The following is a 16,588-nucleotide window of genomic DNA, read 5'->3' on the forward strand; positions in this document are numbered from 1 at the left end:
CTTAGAGGGAATATTCCCTTTTTGGTAGGCTAAATATATTTGGCCTTTGGCCTATGGTGGAAGATGCCCATAGTATCCTATCCTTCACATCTGATCACATCTCATCCATTAAGTTGAGAAGGTATTTGTTGAAACGCTCGCATTTTATCAGGGCTCTATGGCATGTCCATAGAGCCTGATAAAGTGAGGGAGGAAGGGAGGAAGGAAAGCCCTCTTCGCCGTCATCATCAGTGTGGGTGTGGAAGTTGCCCAGATTGGCCCGGAGCGAGTCGAGTTCATTTAGAACTTGCCGGCACGGTATCAGTACACTGTCCACCTTGTATCGGTGCTGGACCTGGCAGTCGAGGTTGAGCTCCATGGGCAGGTCGTAGCACAGCTTCACAAACTGACGAGTGGAGACCCATACTTGTGCCGAAACAGAGCTCTGCGATTTGGCTTCAACGATCTTATCCAACATCTTCACACGGAGTAGTCCGATTAAGCATGTCAATTGGGCGGAATTGCTCTCCACCTGGCCCTTCAATTCCTCCAGTACGGGATGCATGACTGGAAACTCCTGGATCGTGTCAAAAAAATCCTCCGGAAGCACATCGGAGTCATTGAAGTGCCAACCAGAACAGAGAGTGGTGGTGATACGTTTTTTCAAACCTTGAAAACCCATCAGAGTGGAGGTTGAGAACTTGAGATTGAGGTTGGGTTATTGTTGAAGTGGTTTATATAGAGCGAGATCAAATTTTGAGAATTTGAATTTCGAATTTCAAATTAGGCTAGATTTTGACGCGGATCGCTCAATATACAGCCGTCGGATCTTAGAAAGATCACACGGTTTCAAATTACGCTAAATTTTTCACGCGGATCGCCATCAAAAAGAACTTTCATGCGGATCGGTCATTACAATCGTCGGATCATTATAAGATCCGACGATTTCAAATTAGGCTAGATTTTTCACATGGATCGCCATCAAAAAGAACTTTCCGGCCACGCGAATCAGCCATTACAGCCTTCAGATCATTATAAGATCTGACGGTTTCAAATTTGAAATGGAAATTAGTAAATTCCACCTCTGAACCCATTACTTTTGGAAAATTAAAAGAAAACCTAAAACCAACCTTAACCGGGCTCTTTATCCGACGGTTTCAAATTTGAAATGGAAATTAGTAAATTCCACCTCTGACCCCTTTACTTTAGGGAAAGAAAAAAAAAACTAAAACCAACCTCTACCGGGCTCTTGAAAACCACCGAGCCGGACGGACCGTTTTGATCCAAAACACGAAAAGAACAATCCCAGATCCCGGTTTTGGAAAACATAATTGAGGTGAAAAACGAAAACGATTGCTAGACTAGTAGACAACTTATATGTATTGTTCTTCGTCTTCGTCTTCATCTTCATCTTCGTATTTGTCTTCGTCTTCGTCTTCGTGGGAAAACAAGAAGAAAAATAGAGCAAAGGTTGAACCTTTGGAAGAGAATGATGAACATGGAGTCTTCTAGGAGAGAGAAATAAAGCAAAGGTTGAACCTTTCGAAGAGATGAAGAGAGAGACTCGGCCATCTTTGATGAATTGAATGAGAGCTTATCAAACTCTTCGACACCCTATATATACATACGAGGTTGTCGACTAAAATTACTAAATAGCCCTACATTTTATTAAAGCGAACCGTTCGATTGTCGACACGTACTCACTCTTTGCTTTAAAAGACGGCTCTCCCTTCAGAAAAAAAAAAACAAAAAAAAACAAACAAACAAACAAACAAAAATACAAAAAAACGACCGTTCTCTGTCTTGACACGTCAGTAGATCAAATCAAAAGGACAGAAAACCACATACATGGGGACACAGAACAAAGACCAAAACAAATCTTCCATCTTTTAAGAGCATCTGCCACCGTATGGTATAATTGATAGGCTATATAGCCATATATGGGTTATCACATAGGAATATTCTAGACAATCTTTGATAAAGATTGCATGTAGTTCCCACCATAAGCCATAATTGGTAAGCTGTAATTCAAAGATTGCATGCAACGGCTACTTATTTTTTTCAAAAAATCACAACGGCTAATTGGTCAATTATAACAGTAACTTTCACAAAATTCTATAAAAACTCAAAACCATAACTTCATTTTTCATTCCTTTTTGTTCAATCTTAGTCTTCTATCCATTTTCGACTATGAATACTTTTCAAATATCATCATCATCTTTGTCTTCAAACGGAACCAATGATTATTATTATCGGGTCCTGGCTTCATTTGATGAGGAGCAAGATTTATTGATTCGCATGTATGCGAATAATAATCACCTCTTGGCGGAGTTGGATGACAATGAGGACGACGAGGCCGAATCAAGGCGTAGAGGAGCAGTTCTTGGCCATATAGTTATTAATCGTCCTCGACAAGAAGCTGGATATAATCTATACATGGACTACTTTGTTGAGGTTCTGCGATTCGGAGAAGCCAAATTTCGCAGACAATTTCGAATGAGCAAAAGTTTATTTCATCAAATTGCGGAAGCCGTCAAAGATCACGACAATTTCTTTGTGCAACACCGCGATGGTATTGGTAAGCTCAGATTATCATCTTTGCAAAAATTTACAGCTGTTTTTCGAATGCTTGCATATGGTGTACCAGCTGATGCTCTTGATGAATATTTAAAAATTGGTGAGTCTACTGCAATTCGATGTATGAAAAGGTTTTGTCAAGCTGTTATAGAGGTCTTTGGAAACCGCTATCTAAGAACACCTAACGCTGAGGATGTTGTGAGACTTTTGTATATAGGTGAAGAACGTGGATTCCCAGGAATGTTAGGAAGCTTAGATTGCATGCATTGGCTTTGAAAAAATTGTCCAACAGCTTGGGCAGGAATGTATGCATGGCGTAGGTGATCACTATTATCCTCGAGGCAATAGCTGATTATGATCTTTGGATCTGGCATGCACATTTTGGTTTACCAGGCTCCAACAACGACATCAATGTGCTTGAAACATCTCATCTATTTGCAAATATTGCAGAAGGTAAATCTCCTCCTGTTAATTATAAGATTTTAGAAAAAGATTATGACATCGGTTATTATTTAGCCGATGGTATATATCCTAAGTGGTCTACACTAGTGCAAACTATTCATGATCCTCAAGGTCCAAAAAAAGTATTGTTTGGCAAAAAACAAGAGTCGTGTCGGAAGGACGTTGAACGAGCATTTGGAGTTCTTCAATCACATTGGGCAATTATCAAGGGACCAGCACGTTTTTGGAATAAATGTGTTTTACATGATATAATGACTACATGCATCATAATGCATAACATGATAATCGAAGATGAGCGTGATCTAAGTGCTCCAATAAATGATTTCAATCCAGCCCCTGCATTATCTGTTGAGTTGGTAACTAATGAAACTACACAATTCGAGGAGTTCCTTGCTCGACATAGGAAAATTAAAGATAAGTCGGCTCATATTGTACTTCGTAATGCATTGATCCATATATGATCAAACCGACATGGTATACATGGGTGAAGAGTGTTTAATATTGGTCCCCCCCCCCCCCCCCCCCGATTGTATTTTCAATTTTTTTTTTTAAATAATAGACATGTACAATGTCTTTCTCATAATTGTTTAGTTAAACAATAGAATCTAATTAATTAATACATATTGTCAAATTCTTGGAAATTGTGCCTAAATTCTTGGTTAATGAAACCACAGAATACAAGGAAGGACATGATGCCTAAATCCTTGATTATAATAAGCATAAAGAGAACGTCTCAAAATAATATCAAGAGTCTCTATTAATTTTAGGGAAATTCGTCCAAACAGTGTCTGAACTTTTTCAGACTATTAATTTTCGTACCTAAACTTTGAAAAATGTCACAATGGTACCTGAAGTTTTGGCCCCGACCCAATTTCCATACCTGGAAACAGTAAAATCGTCTACGGTGTTAAATTTTGAAGGATATTTTCGTCATTTTACTATTCATCTTCTCTGAAATTGACGGGCCACCACTCGATTGGCTCTATCCTCTTCTTCTCCTCCACCGAAACCATCACCAACACCTCTCTTAGCTATCAATGTTTTTCCTCCACCAACTCGATTCCTTTCCAACCATGTGAATACATTAATCTTTGGAAAGAACTACCGGAGCTACGAGACCATGAACACATTTATAGGCTGCCCAATGCAGCTCACACATTTTCGCCCCCCCGGCATTGATCCCATAGCTTTAAGCAAACAGTTACTACAGTACTTTGAGTCACACACCAAGCACCACTCCCTCTCCTTCAATATGTTCCCTTTTCCACACCTGCTGCAAATCCCTCTCTTACTTGCTACCTTCAGCGGCGAGGCCCAAGCAACCGGCGATCCCACCGGCTCCGATTGCGGCGGCGAGGACCGGTCGCCGTCGTCTTCCGTCTCCGATTCTCTCGGCGTGTTGAAAGTCACGACCGCAGCTCTCTTTCCTCCTCCTCCGGCGTCGTCCTCGACCGGTTTTGGCTCCGAGTTTGAGTCCTGAGCTGAAAATTCAGAGCTGAAACCTACCGAAAACGACGTCGAAGTCTGCGTTTCGTTTGCGGCGTCGCCGTTCCTGATCCGGCTGAACCGAGAGGCGTCCCGATCGACCGGCTCGGCCACCGGAATCGAAGAAAGCTCCGAAACCGAACCTGAAGCTCCGGAAGCAGCGCTGCGAAGCGAATCGATGTCGACTGGATCAACCTTGGGGACTTCGTAGGGCAGCGGAGGGCCTTCGTACTCAACTGCGATGGAGTAGTAGAGATGGTCATCGTCCGGCAATGGCGCGCCGGAAGGCAACATCTTTCTGAGTAGCTCCTGCCAGCTTTTCTCATCCTCGGGTTCCGGAGCCGCCATGGCGAGGCCGTTAGAGGACCCGCGAGAAAACAGGAAATGGAAGAGAGAGAAAGATTGTAACTGACGGTTTGTGGAAATGGAATCATCATCATCATCATCATTACTGTCTTCCTCGTCCTCTTCCGCCACCGGAGCCTCGGGAGTGAGCAAAGGACCTCGCTGTAAGCGCTTAAAGGTCTGGACGGTCTGTTGAAGCAATTTGAATTTCTTGGGATTGAGATTGGGCTTGGATTGGAGAGGCAAAGGCATGGTGGAGCTAGGGCTGGAACCCGGGCTGGGATTAGATTTAGAGACGGGAGTTGGAGAAGAAGGAAGTGATTTGGCGCTGTGGGTTGATCAATGGGGACGCGCCGTCGATAGCTAAGAGAGGTGTTGGTGATGGTTTCGGTGGAGGAGAAGAAGAGGATGGAGACAATCGAGTGGTGGCCCATCGATTTCAGAGAAGATGAATAGTAAAATGACGAAAATATCCTTCAAAATTTAACACCGTAGACGATTTTACTGTTTCCAGGTATGGAAATTGGGTCGGGGCCAAAACTTCAGGTACCATTGTGACATTTTTCAAAGTTTAGGTACGAAAATTAATAGTCTGGAAAAGTTCAGACACTGTTTGGACGAATTTCCCTTAATTTTATGTAGCCTAACATGCATCAATTAGTCTTCTATCGACTAAATGTAATTATTCATTTTGAAGGTAAAAAATTTGTGAAAAAAAAAAAAAAGTAATAGTAATAGTAAAGGTTAACTTTGTGGGTCCCATGTGGTTGCATCACAACCGTGGAAACTTTCCAGGTGGTCTCTGAACTTGAGGTTGAATTGCAAGACTTCAATTCGAAACACAGAAACTTATCACAGAGAGAAGAGATTCAAGACCCACAAGCAGAAGCTCCAATGGCAGAACCAAAGCAAGAGGTGAAAGACTGTCTCTCAGGTATTATTTCTTTGTATTTACAGAATCACCAAGGTTATTGTCTATTTTTGTTATCTGCTTTCTTGGTTGCTTTTGCTATATTCTAGTTCATATTCTGAGATTGATCCATTAATATTCCGAATAAAAATTGAATCTTGATGATGGGTTTTGTGTAAAAATCGCATATTTATGTAGGAGAGGATTTAGATCATGTACAATGATTTACCTAGAAGTTAATCTATCTATCTTTCTAGGTATATATTTTGATATGGCACATTGATATTCACCAGGACATCACGCTGAGAAATCACCAGATCATGACAAAGAAACGCATGGAACGAGTAATGACATTGATGAAAACACCCCAATTGAGGAAGTGAAAGGACCAAATGTGTTTGAAAGGGTGAAGGAAGAAGTCGAAGCCGTTGTGGAGGCGATAATTCACAAAGATTCCAGTAGCCATGACTCTTCTTCTAAGTGAGAGAGGTTGGTTGGTTGAGCATCAGTTGTATGCAACTATAGCTAAATGTGAAGTTAATATTGTATTTTCGACCTTTGTGTAACTTCTTTGATTGGAATGTTTGTTGAACTCTAGCTATTTACATAAAATGGGGCATGATTGTTGTAGTTTGGAGGAACCCCTTTAATGAAAATGCTACATGATTGTTTGGTACTTATTCTTTGATCATTACGTACTTTTCGTATCATTATCAGGGACTTAAGCTAGGCTAGCTATCAACACTCCCCAAATGTAGACGCCAAATAGCTCCAAGACCATTCTAGTTCGACCACAATCTGCTTTAGATTGCTAATGCTAAAATAAAATCCAAGACCATTCCAGTTTTGTTATAATATGTCCAATCTTTTTTGGTCTATTCTTGTAGAAAATGAGTCGATTATGACGATGTCCTAGCCTTGGAAACTCACTTGATGAACTCATGCCGTGAATGATATTGTTGAAATGTTGAAATATAGAATGATTTTGTTTTGAATATGAAACCGCAGGTGGATTGCCCTGGATTTTACAGGGGTTTTGGATCCATAAACCTTAAGGGTCAGGTGGGCAGAACTAGAAATTCTGGTTTGGCCAAGGTTTTACACTTTAATTCACCAGTTGGAATGTAAGATGTTGAACATTTCTTATGCTGTACTCATTAATTTCTTCTAAACTTTCACTCACTAGGATCATGACCTCTCTACAAATCTCAGTAGAATGTTTTGATATTAAAAAAGTAAAAAAAAAAAAAGTATATTCGTAGTGTTCTTTTCTGCTGACAAATCTGTAATCTTTTATGGTATCAGGAGTTAAATCATATACTATATTGATTTTTTTTTTTTCTACTACATTCGTGATGGATTGCAATCGAGTAGTATATAGTTGAACTTTAACCTCCTCATCAACCATAAGACTAACATAGCAAATTGTACTTATCTCCTATCTGCTAAGAAACTACATCTTATTCTTGTTCATATGCTTCACCAGAGAAGTTATGCTCCTGAGCAGAGAGTAGTTTAAGCCTCGTCTTCAAAATCATTCACTCCTATTGGAAAGGACACACATTAATGTCTACTTGGTCTGTATGCAGAAACTCTGGTTTTTCCTTTGAATATAGGCTCACCACCACATTGAGTTTACATGATAAAAGTGGTGTTCAACAGGGAGGTCTGGAAGTGAACATCAGATCATCACCTGTTTTCATAGCCAGAAATAAATAATAGCCTGGCCTTTTGTTTTTTTTGTGCGGGGTTTTATATCCTGGTGTGCTCCAGCTGGTTCAAATTCTTTCAGGGACAATAATGAATGAATGGTTGCCTTCTTCAACTCTCTCTGGTCTCTGTAGTTTCAGGTGGAAGAGAAGGGGTACGCCGTACACTCCTCAGCAGGCAATGCTGAAGTTACCAGTATGTATATACATGTGTGTGTGAATTTGAAGTTGACCTGTTCAATGCTTTTCCTACAAGTCTAGCTTTTTCTTCTTCTCTTTTTCTGTTTCTGAAACAGAAAAAGAGAAAGCAAGTCTTGCTTTTTATGCACATTTGTAAAATATTGGGGTAGGGCTATTATCTGGTTATGACGTCCCTAATCTGACCAAGTTATCCTTTTTAGGCACTCTATTGGAAACAAATACACACCCAAATTAGCTTACGGTAGACTAGTGCCCATATTACTAAGAAATCCAGCTAGAGTGGGGTGAGTGCGCTGATTGGTGCAATTAAGGTTGCTTCTATGAGACTTTCTTTCAAAGCACAATCCACAAAAAGTTAGAGGAGGCTAGCTTTGTATTACTTCTAGAACAGTAAAAACACTTCGAAACAATTACAACCATGTTTGGTAACATTTGGTAAAAATTGATGAGCGTTTCTTTGAGGTATAGAAGCATTTGCAGTGCTTCTTAATTAAAGAAATGTTTTCTCAGAAAATACTTTCAAGTGCTTTCACAGAAAGCATTGGTACTCTGTATCATAAGCGTTTTCTGTTAAAACGCAATTAAGCAGAAGCACTTCAAAGTACCATGACAGAAAACCCTAGTAATAGTGCCTTCTGTTACAACTGTACAAAAGAAAATGCTTCTGCAGATTTAATGCTAAAGGCCAAGCATATCCTTAAGAGAGCAAAACAACAAAACAAAGATGATGTTAGTAAAGTATAGGTGCACTGGTACTGTGCAGAATATGTTACTAATCAATGTGATCAACTAAAAGTACCTTTCAAGATATTCAAGGCTACCCAGATTCTTAAATGCCAATCTGCTTGAGGTCCAAATGGAAGGTCTACCATTTTAACCCAGAAAAATTGGAGGGTCCAGATTCAAGGAGATGCACAATACTGGGTGTTCCCCGCCTACCAACCTGTAAGACTGTGAAATAAAGTTGACCCAATTAACCTTATATTTACTCTGTTTAACTAACTCATTCAATTTTCTGATCTGTACTTACATGTCATTGATGCTTCCTACTTTTTATATAAAGGCTTCTGCTCCTGACAACTGAATCAAGATTACATAATTCCCTTTTAAGGCAATGGAGATATTGGAGAAAAATAGGGGAAAAAATAGCTGTGCAAGCTATGACAAAAAGGTTAAGATTGCCTTGGGGTGAACCAAATTTGCAGACCTCCCAAAGAGGAGCTGTGCTGTTACTCTGGGTTAGGACCAGCTCACATTTGGTACCACTCTCTTGGACTGATTTGAAGAAAGAGAGAGAGAGAGAGAGAGAGAGAGAGATCTTCCTCAGGCATAAGGGTCTTTTGAGGTGAGTTGTCAAATGAGGTACAAGCTTGCAACAAGAAACCCCAGAATCACTTGCTTGTGAAGCAAAATCTCTGTACCAAATGCAAAGATAGACAGACTATATAGAGAAAACCAAGAAATATTTGAGTTTCTGAGACTCGCTCTAGCTTTTGGGGAATAGGGTTTTTTTGTATTCTAGGCCTTTCCACCCTTGTTATATATAGAATCCCAGCTGCAATCAAGCTCTGACCTCAAGTGCTTTGAGTGATTCAATCTCTTTCTGTCTGTTCCTCTCTAACAGCCTTAATAATCACCACAATCATTTTGGGGTTGAAGCAATGAAGGGAATAAGTTATTGGTTTGTTATAGCTCTTCAAATCATGAGTTGGGTTTCTGCAACAAGCAGACTTTTTCCTCCAAGTAATGGTCTAGATGTTCATCAAGCAGGTACTTACTTGGTTTCCCCCTTTTCTCATTGAAGATTCCCTTTTCAATCATGAGCAATTGAGCATAAAAGTGAGCTTCTTTATTTGTTTCCACTACTGATTATGTCTTCTTGCAACTTAACTAAGTGGAAAGATTCAGTTTTTTATTTTTTAACATTTGGAGTATACATCTACAAGTCAAATGCTTTTCTACACCTCTTTCAGTAATACCTTACACTAATCGTAACCGCTTCTTATTCTTTGTCCCTTTTTATGAGGAATTGAAAAGAACACAATCTTTGTTTGGTTTACATAAGACTCTGGAGAATTCCTTCTCATGAAAAGTTTCTTTTGGCTTAATACCAGCCACTTTTCTTCTTCCTATCTCATAATTAACACCCTTTTCATTTCAAACCAATTTTCTTTTCTATTTAGTGTATTTGGTATTTCCTTTCTCTCATAGTTTTTGGTTAAGCTCCAGGCTTTCTCAACCAACTTTCAATCTTAATGCTTCACAGGTTCAGGACCGAATGCAGATCAGTCTTCAGATGTTACCTTGGAACAGGTTCCTCTTATTTTCCCTGTGTGTGCGTGTGTTTTGCTTAGCTTAGTGTTTGTTATTGACATTGTTTCTTCCATCAAATTAGGGATTAACAAGCTCAACTATTGGAGTGGCAAAGAAAAATGAAATAGCAACCTACAGTGGGGGAAGCAAAATAGGGTCAAGCCCTCCAAGCTGTGAGAACAAGTGTTATGGATGCACTCCATGTGAAGCTATTCAAGTGCCCACTACCAAAAAGCACACCCATTTCAGGGTTCAGTATGCAAATTATGAGCCAGAGGGTTGGAAATGCAAGTGTGGCCCTTCATTCTACAGCCCTTAGACAAATTTGATTTCATCTATTCGGCTCCTTCTATGTAGTAATAGTGATCATTCCATTGTACAAAATCAAAGTTCCAATTGACTTTGAATTCTTCCCAAGTAGATTTTATATGTTTAATCATAGGATATGCTTTCAGCTACTCATGTTTTGTTTATTTATTATCATTTTATTGGGTGTCGTCATCACGTATTAGCAACTGTTAAATGTGAGATTTTTAGTTGGGGAACTATTTCTTTTCCATCATCTACAAAATATTTTATACACTATGATTTGGCTCCAAAGGGCTTCCTGTAAGAAACATCTGTTGTAAGCTTGAAACTTGGCATGACCTTAAAATAAAGCAGATTGCTGCTGTCTATGAGCTCATGAATACAACTGAAAATCATGAACACGATCAAATTGAGAACACCTGCAACGGTTGAAACAGAGTCCCTATATTGTATAGATCTGAATCCTGATCAGAAAAAAATAATTTGTGGCTAGAAAATAACAAGGTCTCAACTCACAAAAATGACATTATTTGCATAAAGGACACGCAGTTTCGCAGGCCCAAAATTCTTCGGCGTTGCCTACTCGTATAAGGAAAAGGATCTGATTCCTATAAGGAAAAGGAGAGAAGTTATGGGAACTTGACAACTATCAAAAATTAATTACTCGCCCCATTCTGATAAGGAAAAGAAAAATTATGTGATTGACTTATTGCCTCAAGCAAAGGACCTATAACTAATTTCACTATAAATAGGGTGAAGCAGAGATCTTATTCAGTGATTCGAAAAATCAGAGATTGCAAATAGTGAATGCCAATGGAGAAGGAGAAGGGAGAAGAAGGTAGCAATAATTCAGCAGGAGGAGACAAAAAGAAGGCTCCCTTCACAAGTTTAAACTATAGAATTGTATATCCAGACGGTACTGTCTTTGATCGAGAGTTTCCTAAAGATATTGATGCTCAAGCTTGCCCACCAGTCGAACTAGGAGAAGAAATAGAATGTGGAGTTTGTGAAGTTTGTTTGAAGGTGCTCATCTATGCTTCACACTGCCCGTACCTTTTCTCTGTCCCCGAGGGCGCAACTCTTGGACCTGGGTATGCATTAGCCTGCAAGGAATGTTATTTGGTGGGTGGCCACCCTGAAAGACCCTGAGAAGCGCTTGCTGTTAGAAAGGTATGAGCCTTTTGCGTGTGGGATGCACATTGGACTGAAGAGTGCCCATATCAACAACCAGAGGGCGTTCGTGCCCAGTAGCTGCCTGATTATATGTATGTATATAGCTCTAGTTTGCAATGTAATTCTTGTGTTTTAAGGAATGGTGTTTTTTCCATTCGCTTTCCATTTAATATGTTTCTCACACTACAACAAAAAAACATGTTTAACAACATGCAATTCACGCTGTCAATCACTTTCAACAATATTCGGCGCATGTTGTAGATGTCAGAGTCGTTAAAAGTCCAAAAGTTTTTTTTTTTTTGACTTTGTCAAGGGGAACCTAAAGGCTTCCTAGGCCCAAGATAAACCCATTCGGCGCATGTGAAATGCTCCAACTGTGCATTGCAGCACAGTGCCTAGCCACTTTGACAGCTTCGGGGTTCGAACCTAGGTTGGGGAGCACACCCAACTAGGCAAGAACCACTAGGCCACTTGCAGTGGTTAGTCCAAAAGTTCTTAACATCGCGCTTTGCACGTTGTCAAAAAGAGGCGAAGCAAGTTGTTGTAATTATTCAACAATGAGCTTTGTGTTGTAAAACATAAAGTGAGAGAGTTTGAGAGAAGAGAGAAATGACGCAGAGAATGGGATGTCTTTCTATTCATCTCACCATGAGGTTTATATAGGACTACCTCAGGTATACAAAAGGTAACTATTCAACGATTACACCAATCACTCGTCTGATTACAAATCAATCAATCGCTAATTATATTCTATTAATCACAATCAATCCTAATTGGCGTATATCATGCAACACTAATTGGTATTACATGAATAGCCACATTAATATTTACAATACTCCCCTTTGGATATTCCATGTCAATAGTGTTGCCCTGCTGTGCGCTTCTAAGTTGCCTCGTCAAAAACCTTGCCAAGTAATAAAAACGCTGTGAGAAAAAACAATCTTGGTCAAAGGAGAAAAAGAGCACAACGCGCGTGAGTGTGGAGTAATAGTATCACAGCTTTAGAGATAGGTGAAGTCTTCTTATCAGCATTATAAGTAGGTAGTATGTCTACGAGAGGGATGCATTAGAGTTGCTGCACCAAAACCTTGCCCGGTAAACCCAGTGGAAGAAACCCGTGGTCGAAGGGAAAAGACGAGCAAATGTGTATGTGTCGAATCAAAGCATCTTTAGGATGTAGTAAGTGGGGTGACCATGCCAAAGATGTGCCTCATTAAAACCTTGCCAGGTAACAAAACCCAGTGGGACAAAATAACCCTGGACGAAGGACAAAAAAAGTACACGATGGTCAAGTGGGTACGCTTCAAGATACTCCCCCTGATTTCGACTCCCCCTAAAAATTACATGTTAGGTAATTTAGATAGTTTATATAGACCAATACCTTGGACATGCTTCTGGAATGTAGACTTCGGTAGTGACTTGGTGAAGAGGTTTGCACGATTGTCTTCAGATCAAATCTGCTTAACTTCAATCTTCTGATGCTCCTGTTGTTGCTGATTGAAGGAGAACTTCAGTGCAATCTGTTTGGTGTTGTCTCTTTTGATGAAACTCATCTTTATCTGCTCGATGTAAGCAGCATTATCCTCGTAGATAATGATCAATTCATCAATGGTGGAATGCAGTCCACATGTGCTTCGAACATGCTTTTGTGATGGCTCTCAACCATATACATTCACGTACTGCTTCGTGAAAGGCTAGAATCTCAGCATGATTCGAAGAGGTAGCAACAAAGGTCTGTTTCTTAGACCTCCAAGAAATTGCAGTATTCCCAATGGTAAAGACATAACCAGTTTGGGAACGCGCCTTGTGCGGGTCTAATAGATAGTCTGTATCAACATATCCAACAAGGCGAGCATCATTCTAAGGATCAAGAGGGTTTGATCCATTCCTTGATGCATAGGGATAGAATAAGCTCGTGTCCGCCGTACCTCTAAGGTAGCGAAAAATGTCTTTTATGTCATTCCAGTGGCGGCGTGTTGGCGCAGAGCTATATCTAGCTAACAAGTTCACATCGAATGAGATGTCATGTCTAGGGCATTAAGCCAAGTACAATAATGCGCCTATTGCACTTAGATATGAGACTTCTGGCACCAATATCTCTTCGTTATCATTTGCAGGACGATACGGTTCTCTCTAGACTTCGGACGACCATGGTTACAGTGATGCCGATTGGGCTGGGGACACGTTACATAAGGAGGGTGATGGAAATTACAATAGAAGAATGGAGGGAGTAGAGGCGCACAAACCATATTCTTTGCAAAGACTGTGCCCGGAGATGGGATATCTCTAGAACAGTTAGGTTCTTCTCTTTACCTTCAAAGACAAATTTTACTATGAAAAATCAATGAGTTTCATTTCATGAGTTGAGTCGGCTTAAACATTTCCATACATTCTAGACGATTAAATTTGCTTGTTTTCCTTTTCAATGTCGATAAGGGCCATTTTTTCTGTTGTACTATATGTTTTGTCCCCTAGCTACTAGATCTCTAATTCATGGCACCTCCTCTACATGCTCTTTCCATCTATTTCATTAATGGGAAAACATCACCAATGGTCACTGAGTTATGACTTATTCGACACTTAACTCACTGTATTTTCAACAATATCACTTAACTCACTCAGTTTTACATCCGTCTTTCACTTAACTCACTGTCGTTAATTTTGCCGTTAAAAGCTATTAAAATTGAGGGTATATTTGTCTAAACACTAAAAAAATGCATTTCTAACTTTTTAAAAAAAAAAAAAAAGACAATTTTTTTTTCAAATTATATTTAAGTTAAAAAAATCATTTTTTATTAGAAATCTCATAAATTTAAAAAATTGAAAAAAGTCTAATAAATGTAAATTGAGGGTATATTTATCTAAACACTAAAAAAATGCATTTCTAACTTTTTTAAAAAAAAAAAAGACAATTTTTTTCAAATTATATTTAAGTTAAAAAAATCATTTTTTATTAGAAATTTCAGAAATTTAAAAAAATTGAAAAAAAGTCTAATAAATGTATTTTTTTAAGTTAAAAATGATTTTTAAGTGTTTTGACAAATATACCCTCAATTTTAACGGCTTCTAACGGTAGAATTAACGGCAGTGAGTTAAGTGAAAGACGGATGTAAAACTGAGTATCATAGTTGAAAATACAGTGAGTTAAGTGTCGAATAAGTCATAACTCAGTGACCATTGATGATATTTCCCCTTCATTAATTTATGTAGCCATATATAAGAGCTAAGGCAAACTTAATCAAAGTGTCCATATTCTTTTAGTTGTTTCGCAATTTTTTAGGGTGTTATATATATATATATATACATACAAAATTTCTCAAGGAAGGATATCCATACCGAAGCTTATGGAACGGATTTCCAGTTTTTGGCCACTTTTTGATCACATATTCACATCTTAACCGTTCAGTTGTTAGGTCCTAATGTATAGATCATCTCTGCAAAATTTCAGCCAAATTGATGATCGTTAAGGCATCCAAACTGCAATTTACACGAACGAACCGAATCTGTCAAATCGGAACCGTTCGTGTACATTGTTGTAATTTGCAGTTTTGAATGCCTTAACGATCATCAATTTGGCTGAAATTTTGCAGAGATGATCTATAATGATAATGATAATTCACTAATGTGACATACAAAATTATATTGTATGTGACTACAATTTCAAAATACATCACATAATAGTTGGGAAGAAAGCCAAGAGTTAGATAAGATTGATTGAAATTGGTAAGTACAGAGGCACCCATGATGAAATTAAAAGTGCAAAGGGCACAAATAATTTAGGGGCCGTGACCACTTACCCAATTTTAGTCTAAAAATTGCTCACTTGCTCAATTAAGAGTTTTTTAACCCAATTTACCCAATCTAATATATATTGACAGTATTGCCCTCATACTCTCTCTATCTACTCCCCTCAGCCTCTCTCTCCTCCCAGACTCTCTCTATCTCTCTTTCTCTCTCTCTCTCTCTCCGAACCACCTTCTGTCGGTCCTTCTCGTCCTCCACCATCGACTCGAGCCGCTCACGCTTCCGCGACTCAAGGGAAGGGTTGCGGTAGTGGTGGCGGCGGTGGATGCGGTCGGTGTCAGGGTTGGACCGATTGCGTTCTCTTCACCGGATTCGGATCAGGTCGTGGCTGCGTCGTCTTCTTCAGCCACCGGTGGTTCCTCTTCTTCTCCGATCTGTGGTTGCGTGTTCTCTTCTTCCGATACGGCTTGGATAGTTGCTGTGTCGGATTCGGTTTGGAATGCGTTTTCTTCTCCGGATTTGGGTCGGATCAGGGATGCGTCCTCCTCTTCTTCTTCCCTCGGTGGTTGCACAGTTGTTTCCTCCTGTTCTTCTTCCATCTATGGTGGTGTCGTTGCGGCGGTCTCATCTTCTGCCATTGATGGTTTGCAGGGGGTTGGTTGGCGAACTGGCCAAAGAATGAGAGAAAAAGGGGAAATGATTAGGGTTTTGAAATGGTGGGAAGTAGTCCTCTTTAAGTTTCGTATAGACGACAACGCATTTGGAGAGATGTATTTTTTTGGCTTTGGGTGTTTATACAATTCACTTGAGGGCAATAATATGATTATGGGGAGGCAATAATATGATTATTGGGAGGCAATAATATGGTTACTGGGTATTATTAGGGGGCAATAAATTCAGAAGCCGGAATCCGGTCACCAGTTCGGTAGCCGGATTCGAGATTTCGGTAACCGGTCGCCGGATTCCGGTCACTGGTCATCGGAGTCCGTCACCGGAGTCAGCCACTGGTCACCGAAGTCCGGCAAGGTCTCCGATGACTTCTCTCTCTAAGTGAGAAAGAAGGAGAGGGCAAAAAAGTCCCAAAAATAAATAAAAAAGAATAAAAAAATAATTAATTATGTATTAGGGAAATAATCTTTTAGAGTGTTTGAGTAAGTGGGCAATCTTTTAGAGTGTTTGGGCAAGTGGGGTTAATTAACTCTAAAATTGAGTAAATGATCATTTCCCCAATAATTTAAGGTGTAAAAATTAGGGAGATAAAATGAAATTTGCCCAACTAATTATATCAACAAAAAAAAAAAAAAAAAACATGCAACAAGTTCAAAGCAGAAATGGCACAAGCAACACGACGTCGTTCTTCAGCACGAGAAACTTTTAAATG

The 16,588-nt window shown here is 39.5% G+C and overlaps 3 protein-coding genes across 3 annotated transcripts; all 3 read left to right on the plus strand.

The window, feature by feature from the left end:
• The first annotated feature begins 2,169 nt into the window (after window positions 1-2,169).
• Window positions 2,170-3,479, plus strand: LOC133730492 (uncharacterized). The gene is made up of 2 exons (XM_062158073.1): window positions 2,170-2,792; window positions 3,002-3,479. Exons 1-2 carry the CDS (start codon window positions 2,170-2,172, stop codon window positions 3,477-3,479), a joined length of 1,101 nt encoding a protein of 366 aa, XP_062014057.1.
• A 2,143-nt stretch (window positions 3,480-5,622) lies between these two features.
• Window positions 5,623-6,438, plus strand: LOC133741048 (uncharacterized). The gene is made up of 2 exons (XM_062168985.1): window positions 5,623-5,782; window positions 6,052-6,438. Exons 1-2 carry the CDS (start codon window positions 5,743-5,745, stop codon window positions 6,240-6,242), a joined length of 231 nt encoding a protein of 76 aa, XP_062024969.1. The 5' UTR covers window positions 5,623-5,742; the 3' UTR covers window positions 6,243-6,438.
• A 2,325-nt stretch (window positions 6,439-8,763) lies between these two features.
• Window positions 8,764-10,469, plus strand: LOC133741054 (EPIDERMAL PATTERNING FACTOR-like protein 1). Its single transcript, XM_062168997.1, has 3 exons — window positions 8,764-9,438; window positions 9,935-9,981; window positions 10,064-10,469. Exons 1-3 carry the CDS (start codon window positions 9,330-9,332, stop codon window positions 10,298-10,300), a joined length of 393 nt encoding a protein of 130 aa, XP_062024981.1. The 5' UTR covers window positions 8,764-9,329; the 3' UTR covers window positions 10,301-10,469.
• Window positions 10,470-16,588: the final 6,119 nt, after the last annotated feature.

This window comes from Rosa rugosa, chromosome 1, assembly GCF_958449725.1.
Source record: "Rosa rugosa chromosome 1, drRosRugo1.1, whole genome shotgun sequence".
NCBI classification, from domain to species: domain Eukaryota; kingdom Viridiplantae; phylum Streptophyta; class Magnoliopsida; order Rosales; family Rosaceae; genus Rosa; species Rosa rugosa.

Excerpts from the sequence above, each read along its gene's own strand:
- LOC133730492 (XM_062158073.1), top strand. The coding sequence starts at position 2,170 with ATGAATACTTTTCAAATATCATCATCATCTTTGTCTTCAAACGGAACC. Across the intron at positions 2,793-3,001 it reads GGTGAAGAACGTGGATTCCC|TGCAGAAGGTAAATCTCCTC; the intron begins AGGAATGTTAGG and ends ATTTGCAAATAT.
- LOC133741048 (XM_062168985.1), top strand. The coding sequence starts at position 5,743 with ATGGCAGAACCAAAGCAAGAGGTGAAAGACTGTCTCTCAG. Across the intron at positions 5,783-6,051 it reads GGTGAAAGACTGTCTCTCAG|GACATCACGCTGAGAAATCA; the intron begins GTATTATTTCTT and ends GATATTCACCAG.
- LOC133741054 (XM_062168997.1), top strand. The coding sequence starts at position 9,330 with ATGAAGGGAATAAGTTATTGGTTTGTTATAGCTCTTCAAATCATGAGT. Across the intron at positions 9,439-9,934 it reads TCTAGATGTTCATCAAGCAG|GTTCAGGACCGAATGCAGAT; the intron begins GTACTTACTTGG and ends AATGCTTCACAG. Across the intron at positions 9,982-10,063 it reads CAGATGTTACCTTGGAACAG|GGATTAACAAGCTCAACTAT; the intron begins GTTCCTCTTATT and ends CCATCAAATTAG.